At 34.7% G+C, this 9,698-nt stretch overlaps 2 protein-coding genes across 7 annotated transcripts; both read left to right on the forward strand.

Moving 5' to 3' along the window:
• The first annotated feature begins 379 nt into the window (after positions 1–379).
• On the forward strand, positions 380–4,368 carry LOC115707639 (G-type lectin S-receptor-like serine/threonine-protein kinase At1g61490). 4 transcript variants are annotated; one of them, XR_009687592.1, is made up of 7 exons: positions 380–1,737; positions 1,828–1,932; positions 2,132–2,337; positions 2,500–2,710; positions 3,157–3,394; positions 3,511–3,644; positions 3,736–3,877. XR_009687592.1 is itself a non-coding variant. In XM_061114968.1 (7 exons), exons 1-7 carry the CDS (start codon positions 462–464, stop codon positions 4,021–4,023), a joined length of 2,475 nt encoding a protein of 824 aa, XP_060970951.1. In that variant the 5' UTR covers positions 386–461; the 3' UTR covers positions 4,024–4,368. The 4 variants fall into 4 exon arrangements, 3 of the variants coding, with proteins under 3 accessions (XP_060970951.1, XP_060970958.1, XP_060970961.1); XM_061114968.1 differs by having other exon boundaries at positions 386–1,737; positions 3,494–3,644; positions 3,736–4,368; XM_061114975.1 differs by having other exon boundaries at positions 409–1,737; positions 1,833–1,932; positions 3,494–3,644; positions 3,736–4,368.
• A 970-nt stretch (positions 4,369–5,338) lies between these two features.
• On the forward strand, positions 5,339–9,698 carry LOC115707636 (G-type lectin S-receptor-like serine/threonine-protein kinase At1g61480). 3 transcript variants are annotated; one of them, XR_009687596.1, is made up of 7 exons: positions 5,339–7,036; positions 7,118–7,228; positions 7,343–7,548; positions 7,666–7,876; positions 8,090–8,327; positions 8,444–8,577; positions 8,669–8,810. XR_009687596.1 is itself a non-coding variant. In XM_030635652.2 (7 exons), the coding sequence occupies exons 1-7, from the start codon at positions 5,761–5,763 to the stop codon at positions 8,867–8,869; spliced, it is 2,394 nt and encodes a 797-aa protein (XP_030491512.2). In that variant the 5' UTR covers positions 5,339–5,760; the 3' UTR covers positions 8,870–9,698. The 3 variants fall into 3 exon arrangements, 2 of the variants coding, with proteins under 2 accessions (XP_030491512.2, XP_060970986.1); XM_030635652.2 differs by having other exon boundaries at positions 8,427–8,577; positions 8,669–9,698; XM_061115003.1 differs by having other exon boundaries at positions 7,124–7,228; positions 8,427–8,577; positions 8,669–9,698.

Here is a 9,698-nt window from a genome sequence, read left to right on the forward strand (position 1 = left end):
AATTATACATTTATCTTTGACAATGTATATATAAATTTGTTAAAAGTGAAAATAAATGTAAAAAACTATACATTATCTTTTAAAAATTTATTAAAATAAAATAAATATTTGAAAACAAACAAACAAAAAAAAAAAAGTTAAAAATACGAAATTAAAAACTAAAAAATTAACAAAAATTTGGGTATAAATTTACTAAAAAAATAAAATTTAAGCAACAATTTGCCAAAATTTATATATTTGCTAAAGAAAAAAATTTAGTGACCAACTAGTTAAAATTATCTAGCTCAGAGACCTGTCTAAAATGAGTTTAGGTTTTCAATTAAGCAAACAAACAAATAAAAATTGAAGGGAAAAAATTGAATATAATAAAAATAAAAATATAAAGTCATACAAATTTAATAATATGGAAGAATGTTATTTGGACAAAAGTAGTCCATTCACCAGAGATTGTATTGTGTAGCATGTCGATGTTCAATATATTTCTGTTATCCTTCTTCTGCTTTCAGTCTCAATATTGCTATGCAATTTATAACATAACTTCATCCCAGTCCTTATCTCAAACACAAACTCTAGTCTCCCCGAACCAATTTTTTGAGTTAGGCTTCTTCAATCCAAATAATTCTGCAAATCAGTATGTGGGCATGTGGTATAAGAATATCTCACCCCGTACTGTTGTCTGGGTGGCTAACAGAGATAAACCATTAAAAGTTGTAGACTCTGCTTCCGCCAGTCTCATAATTGGTAGTAACGGAAATCTGGAGCTGGTGAGTGGTAAGAACAAGTCTGTTATCTGGTCAACTAATATTCCTGTCCGATCAAATGGTTCAATTGTAGAGCTTTCAGATAATGGTAACTTGGTTTTGAAAGATGACAAAACAGGAGAAAGCTTATGGCAGAGCTTTCAACACTTAGGGGACACATTCTTACCAGGAGCAACGTTAGGTTATAATCTCAAAACTGGAGCTAATTATGTGCTGACCTCTTGGAAGGGTGATAATGATCCATTACCAGGGAATTTCACACTTGGAATCTCGAAACAGTCACCCCCGCAAGTTTACCATTGGCTCAATGGAAAAATGCCTCAATGGAGAAGTGGACCATGGGACAAATCCAAGTTCATAGGTATTCCAGGGATGGGTGGATCATATCTAAATATAATTGATCTCCAACAAGACTTTGAGAAAGGAACAACTTTTCTCTATTTAAATTCATTCGATAATTTCTTTGGCAGAAGTCTGTTTGTTTCATCTCAAGGTCGTCTAAGATTTACTGCCAAAGACGATGTCAAGTTTTTACCAAAAAGTAGATGCGACGTATATGGAACTTGCGGAGCCTTTGGGGTATGCAAAGCATCTGAGTTTCCAATTTGCAAGTGTTTAAAAGGGTTTGTACCAAAATCAGACCAAGAGTGGAGGAATGGTATTTGGAGCGGAGGGTGCAAAAGAAGAACCAACTTACTTTGTCAGAAAAACTATAGTAGCCAACCATCAAATGGAGAAAAAACAGATGGATTTCACATGATGAGCATGTTAAACCTTCCAGACTTGTATACGTCTGTGAACAATATTAATGAAGCCAGTGATTGCAACACGTGGTGTCTAAACAATTGTTCTTGCGTTGCTTATGCTTATGTAAATGGAATTGGATGTTTGGTCTGGTCAGAAGATCTTATTGACATTCAGGTCTTTCCCTATGGCGGTGCAGATCTTTTTATTCGCCTTGCACCAGCTGAACTTGGTGAGAATTGTTGCATTAAAGGAATTTTGTTAAATATCATCTTCTTCTTTATTCCAACACTTACATGTTCTATATTCATTTGTTATTTAGGACAGAAAACCATGAAGATTGTCATCATCCTCACAGTTGTTTCTGCTTGTGCCCTTCTTCTTGCTGCTGTCTTCGTATTTCATAGATGGAGAACTAGCCACAGATGTAAGTAAAATTATAAATCTTCAGTGTAAATTTCAATTTAGTTTCTATTAGAGTTAGTTTGTTAAAATGTTAAGTTGTTATCTCACTGTATGGTTGGCAATTAACCGCGAGATAACAACTTAATAATAGGCTAACTCTAATAGTTTCTTGTACGTCTCAAAATTTGTTTGATCTCTCAATCTAACTCCAAATTTTAAAGCTGGAGTAGCATGGCCCATTAAGGAGATCATAAGGAAACTTTGTTTGGCCGAGATAAGTGAAACTCCAATACACAATCTTCAAGGTGCCAAACAACAAGATCCATCTGAGCTGTGTATTTTTGAATTGAGTAGTGTTTTAGCTGCTACAAACCATTTCAATATCACAAACAAACTCGGTCAAGGAGGGTTTGGTTCTGTTTACAAGGTGTGATTACATTGTGTTCTTTTATTTCATTATTATTATTATTATTATTATTATTATTATTATTATTATTATTATTATTATTATTATTCTTTGAAACAAATGAATTACTAAACAATCAGAACACCAAGTAAAAAATGAGATGTCATGTGGATCTGTTTGCAGGGAAAATTACAAGATGGAAGGGAAATAGCAATCAAAAGATTGTCTAGCAGCTCGGGACAAGGCATAGAAGAGCTTAAGAATGAGATGATTTTGATTTCTAAACTTCAACACAGAAATCTGGTGAAGCTCTTAGGTTGCTGCATTGAAGGAGAAGAAAAGTTACTAATTTATGAGTTTATGCCCAACAGAAGCTTGGATACTTTTCTATTCGGTTGGTTATTATTACACACTTTGTCATCAATACTAAACTCCTCTGCTTCCTCTGTTCTCTTGATTTGTTCCCAAGCTTTCCAAATTCAGTTCTCAAATTTAGTAATTACTATCATGAATCTCTCATCTTGATTTTTGTTAAGGGTGTTAATACTGTTGAAGTTGGTTGAAACAGTTGTGATTCTGTTAGACTGTCAATATCAGTTTTTTATCTTGTTTGTAGCAACTCTAACCGATTCCTTATCTTGTATATAAGCTGGTGTACTATCTTTGTTCTGTAATGAATTCACTCTTTCTCAAATTCTTTCTTTCTCTCTGTTTCTCTGTCTTTCTCTTTCTTTTTCTCTTTCATTTCCTTTGTTTCTTTCAATGGCTAAGAGAACTAACAATTTTGTTTCATTCGTTTTTGACATTTATGATCAATTATTTATGGTTTGCATTATGTAGATCGAAGTAGAAGTGTACATCTCAATTGGGCTCAACGCTTCAACATTATTCATGGAATTGCTAGAGGTCTTGTATATCTCCATCGTGATTCATGTTTAAGAGTGATACATCGAGATTTGAAAGTAAGCAATATTCTGTTAGATGAAAAAATGAATCCAAAAATATCAGACTTCGGATTGGCACGAATTTTTGAAGGGACAATGGATCTAGTAAACACTCGAAGGATAGTTGGAACATTGTAAGCAAGAAATTAAATATGCAATATTATAAAAATATGGCTAATTTTATTTAACTAATGGAGCATTATTTGCTTGGTTCGATCATCTATCTAATGCAGAGGCTACATGTCTCCAGAATATGCCATGGGTGGAATATATTCTGAAAAATCTGACGTATTTAGCTATGGGATGCTGCTATTAGAGATAATCAGTGGGAAGAAGAACTCTAACTTCCACTATTATGAGAAGGAGCTAAGCCTTGTCGATTATGTGAGTTTATAGTCGCAACTCCTAATTTACTATTTTAGCAGTTCATTTTTCAAATGGTCTTCTTGATTGGTGAGACATGTTTGTTTGTTAGGCTTGGCAACTGTGGAATGAAAGCAGAGGACTAGAAGTGGTTGATGATGCATTGGCCGACTCATACTCTGCAGAAGAAGCAATAAGGTGCATACATATTGGTCTTTTATGTGTGCAAGATCATGCAAGTGATAGGCCAACCATGGTTGATGTGGTTTCCATGCTGATCAAAGAGACACATCGTCCTCAACCTAAACAGCCTTTCTTTACTTGCCAAACTCAACCACACACTGCAACAAGCTCTGCCTCTGTGAATGAAGCTACCGTATCAGTATTTGAAGGGCGCTAAGTCACTCCTTAGCTTTTATCCTCTTAATCCATCCAACCTATATTGATTATAATATTTCATTTTGAATTCTATAGCTATGATTTTTTATCTTTTAAGAAATTATTATGTGTATAGTTCAGAGTTACAAGCGGTGAAATCTCATATAATCTTCAGGGTTGGTGGTGACACTTACCTATCAAAAAACCTGCAAACAAAAACCAATTTTGTTTGCAGTCGTCAGTCAATATATTAATTGTAGCTGAATATTCTTTTCTTAGAGTAAATGACATTTGTGTTTCTTTAGAGTTAATGACATTTATGCACTCAAATTTTAAATAGTAGGCCTTTAAAGGGGTGTTTTAGTGGTATAAATGTGTGTTCCGCCTATATTATCTTTTTGTGCTTTTCATAATATGGGATGTGTTGTGCTCCATAAAAACATGGGTCTGGTGGTCGTGCCACTATTTGCCCGACACATAGGTTCAGTATTTTTGTCGTGTTGGTCTTTTTTTTTTTTTTTTTTCAAATCTGATCTATGGTCGAATTGGTGCTTTATTTTTTCAATAATATTATATAAATTGTCATATAAAAAATAATTAAAATTTAAATATTTTCTTATAAATACTCAAATTTTAAATCATATATTATAAATAAATATTTAGTTTTACATTTTTTAATAGTTTTGTAAAAAAATTAGACTAAATGTGCATAATCAAAACAACTAAACTTTAAATAATCAAAATAGTTAGTAATGATAAAATTATCAAACCAAGAACAATAATTGACAGAAAAACAAGAGCAAAACCAAAAAAATACTAAATGCAGAAAATACAAAAATTAACACATAGATATATATATATATATATATATATATATACTGATTTAAGTTTGATAAATTGATATAATTTATAAGGACTTTATATCTATTTTGTCATTGAATAAGTTTATTTTAATCAAAATACACAACTTAAACAGAGGTCTTTAGACTCAATAATTTTGTCATTCCTTTTAAATTTATGTAAATATAAAGACCTACTGTTTGTAAATTTAAATTCAAGTACCACTTTCTTCATTTAAGACAAATTCCGGATGTGTTAATTTATGAAAATTTCAAAAATTATATTACGACAAAGTACCACACGTATCCTTCCTTCCTATATTAATTGTTGTTTGGACTTTATAATTCATGCATCGTGGCTCATCTCATCGGATTCAAACTTTCAAGCATTTTGTTGAAGCTACATTCAGCCACTATATCATATTAGAAATACATATTAAGTTGCATGTTCAATAATGGCACCGAAAGAGACATATGGCAGCGAAAAGAATTATCTGGCAGTGAGAAAGTAAATGTAAATTATATATAAAAATTATACGTTATCTTTTAAAAAATTAATAAAATAAAATAAAATATTAGAAAACAAACACACACACACACAAAAAAAAAAAAAGTTAAAAACATGAAATTAATAATTAAAAATTAACAAAAATTTGGGATTAATTTACTTAAAAAAAAAAAAAATTAAGAAGCAATTCACCAAAATTTATATATTTGATGAAAACAATTTAGTGACCAACTAGATAAAATTACCTAGTTCAGAGACCTGTATACAATGAGTTTAGTTTTTTAATTTAGCAAACAAACCAAGGAAAATTGAGAAACATTAAATATAGTCAGACCAATTTAATAATATGGAAGAATGTTATTTTGATAAAAATAGTCCATTCACCAGAGATTGTATTGTGTAGGCGTGTAACATGTCGATGTTCAATATATTTCTGTTATCCTTCTTCTGGTTTCAGTCCCAATATTGCTATGCAATTTATAACATAACTTCATCCCAGTCCTTATCTAAAACACAAACTTTAGTCTCCCCAAACCAAATTTTTGAGTTAGGTTTCTTTAATCCAAATAATTCTGCAAATCTGTATGTGGGCATTTGGTATAAGAATATGTCACCCCGTACTGTTGTCTGGGTGGCTAACAGAGAGAAACCATTAAAAGTTGTAGACTCATCTTCCGAAAGTCTCACGATTGGTAGTAATGGAAATTTGGAGCTGGTGAGTAGTAAAAACAAGTCTGTTATCTGGTCAACTAATATTCTTGTCCGATCAAGTGGTTCAATTGTAGAGCTTTCAGATAGTGGTAACTTGGTTTTGAAAGATGACAAAACAGGAGACAACTTATGGCAGAGCTTTCAACATTCAGGGGACACATTCTTACCTGGAGCAACGTTAGGTTACAATCTCAAAACTGGAGCTAATTATGTGTTGACCTCTTGGAAGAGTGACGAGGATCCATCACCAGGGAATTTCACACTTGGAATCTCGAAACAGTCTCCCCCGCAAGCTTATCATTGGCTCAATGGAAAAATGCCTCAATGGAGAAGTGGACCATGGGACAAAACCAAGTTCATAGGTATTCCAGGGATGGGTGGATCATATCTAAATGTACTTGATCTTCAACAAGACTTTGAGAAAGGAACAACTTTTCTCTATTTTAATTCATTCGATAATTACTTTCCCACGAATTTTTTTGTTTCATCTCAAGGTCTTCTAAGATTTACTTGCAAAAACAATGTCAAGTTGTTCCCAAAAACTAGATGCGACGCATATGGAACTTGTGGAGCCTTCGGGGTATGCAAAACATCCGACTTTCCAATTTGCAAGTGTTTAAAAGGGTTTGTACCAAAATCAGTCCAAGAGTGGAGGAAGGGAATTTGGAGCGGAGGGTGCAAAAGAAGAACCAACTTACTTTGTCAGAAAAACTATAGTAGCCAACCATCAAATGGAGAAAAAACAGATGGATTTCACATGATGAATATGTTAAACCTTCCAGACTTGTATACGTTTGTGAACAATATTAATGAAGCCAATGATTGCTACACGTGGTGTCTAAACAATTGTTCTTGCGTTGCTTATGCTTATGTAAATGGAATTGGATGTTTGGTCTGGTCAGAAGATCTTATTGACATTCAGGTCTTTCCCTATGGCGGTGCAGATCTTTTTATTCGCCTTGCACCAGCTGAACTTGGTGAGAATTGTTGCATTAAAGGAATTTATCTTCTTCTTTATTCCAACACTTATATGATCCATATATTCATTTATTATTTAGCGAGAGGACAGAAAACCAGGAAGATTGTCATCATCCTCACAGTTGTTTCTGCTTGTGCCCTTCTTCTTGCTGCTGTCTTCGTATTTCATAGATGGAGAACTAGTCACAGATGTAAGTAAAATGATAAATCTTTAGTGTAAATTTTCAATTCAGTTTTTATTAGAGTTAGTTAGTCTGTTTAAGTGTTAAGTTGTTATCTGACGGTTCTAACTCCAAATTTCAAAGCTGGAAGAGCATGGTCCGTTAAGGAGATCCTAAGGAAACTTGGTTTGGCCAAGAGAAGGGAAACTCCATTACACAATCTGCAAGGTGCCAAACAACAAGATCCATCCGAGCTGTGTATTTTTGAATTGAATAGTGTTTTAGCTGCTACAAACCATTTCAATATCACAAACAAACTCGGTGAAGGAGGGTTTGGTTCTGTTTACAAGGTGTGATTACATTGTGTTCTTTTACTCTTTTATTTTTTTATTTTCTTGAAACAAATGAATAACTAAACAATCAGCAAACCAAGTAGAAATTGAGATGTCATGTCGATCTGTTTGCAGGGAAAATTACAAGATGGAAGGGAAATAGCAATCAAAAGATTGTCTAGTAGCTCCGTACAAGGCATAGAAGAGCTTAAGAATGAGATGATTTTGATCTCTAAACTTCAGCACAGAAATCTGGTGAAGCTCTTAGGTTGCTGCATTGAAGGAGAAGAAAAGTTACTAATTTATGAGTTTATGCCCAACAGAAGCTTGGATACTTTTCTATTCGGTCGGTTTCCACTTGTCTATCACAGTTTTTATCATCAATACTAACCTACTCTGCTTCCCCTGCTCTCTATCTATCAAAATTCAGTTCCCGTATTTACTATTTACTGTCATGCATGCAATATACGTAAATTTCTTTGTTGCCCTCAATCTTCATTTTGTTTCATTCGTTTTCAAATTTATGATCAATTAATTATTTATGGTTTATATTGAGTAGATCCAAGTAGAAGTGCACAACTCAACTGGGCTACACGCTTCAACATTATTCATGGAATTGCTAAAGGTCTTGTATATCTTCATCGTGATTCATGTTTAAGAGTGATACATCGAGATTTGAAAGTAAGTAATATTCTCTTGGATGTAAAGATGAAACCCAAAATATCAGACTTCGGATTGGCACGAATTTTTGAAGGGACAATGGATCTAGTAAACACTCGAAGGATAGTCGGAACATTGTAAGCAAGAAATTAAATATGTAATATTATAAAAATATGACTAATTTTCTTTAACTAATGGAACATTATTTGCTTGGTTCGATCATCTATCTAATGCAGAGGCTACATGTCTCCAGAATATGCCATGGGTGGAATATATTCTGAAAAATCTGACGTATTTAGCTATGGGATGCTGCTATTAGAGATAATCAGTGGGAAGAAGAACTCTAACTTCCACTATTATGAGAAAGAGCTAAGCCTTGTCGATTATGTGAGTTTATAGTCCCAACTCCTAATTTGATATTTTATCAGTTTATTTTTCAAATGGTGTTCTTGATTGGTTATACATGTTTGTTTGGTAGGCATGGCAATTGTGGAATGAAAGCAGAGGACTAGAAGTGGTTGATGATGCATTGGCCGACTCATACTCTGCAGAAGAAGCAGTAAGGTGCATACATATTGGTCTTTTATGTGTGCAAGATCATGCAAGTGATAGGCCAACCATGGTTGATGTGGTTTCCATGCTGATTGTGGCGTGCTGCCCCATGGCACACCCACACTAGGGCCATTTTGTAACATGAGCATGCCTTGGTGCTTGATCATTAGTCAAGTCTTGCACCAAGCACCTCATGGGGGTTGGGAACCTTTTGTTGTTTAGCTTTCTTTATTTGTATTTCCTTCACATATGTCTACAGAGCTAAAATCATCTATGTTCCTGGAAATCCCTTAAAACCCCATTAAGCTCTTTAGGGGGGGGTGACCAGGTGACTTATGAAGCACCTTGTCACCAGCATGATAGGGGCCCAGCTGTGTACTCCCTTGCCCTATCAAGTCCATATATTAATAAAACGATGTTTATCCATGCTTCTTGTGTATGCTTCTATATGGTCTTTGTGATGCCTGTTTGTTGCCTTTGTTGGGCCATTGCGTGCCATTTGTCTATATGTTTGCTTGTGGGTTGTGTGAGATTGGTCCTTGGGGGACGCGTTGTGTTTGTTTGCTCATGCTTCTTGTTTGCACTCAACATGTGCGAGACATGTATCGTGCCTAACCTTTGAACTTGTTTGCCTGCAGGCGCGTTTAGGCTGACTTGCTAGCTCGGTGTGCCAGCAAGTGCCGCACGTTCCACCTACTTGGGGTGCCCAAATAGGCGGCCCGTGACAGTTGGTATCAGAGCCAAGTGAAAAGGGAAGCTTGGTAACACGACATAATGGTGAGCAACACCCAAAGGATTCAAGAGCTTGAGAGGCGCATAGGGGAATTAGATGGCCTGGACGAGAGGGTCAGGGATCTAGCCCCTAACAATCAGAACTCAGGGCCAACAGTGACACAACAACAAGTTGCCTCGTTGGCTCAAGACTATGCTAACTTGTTGGCCAGGGTAGCTGCGAT

The sequence above is a fragment of the Cannabis sativa genome, chromosome 1 (genome assembly GCF_029168945.1).
Source record: "Cannabis sativa cultivar Pink pepper isolate KNU-18-1 chromosome 1, ASM2916894v1, whole genome shotgun sequence".
NCBI lineage: Eukaryota > Viridiplantae > Streptophyta > Magnoliopsida > Rosales > Cannabaceae > Cannabis > Cannabis sativa.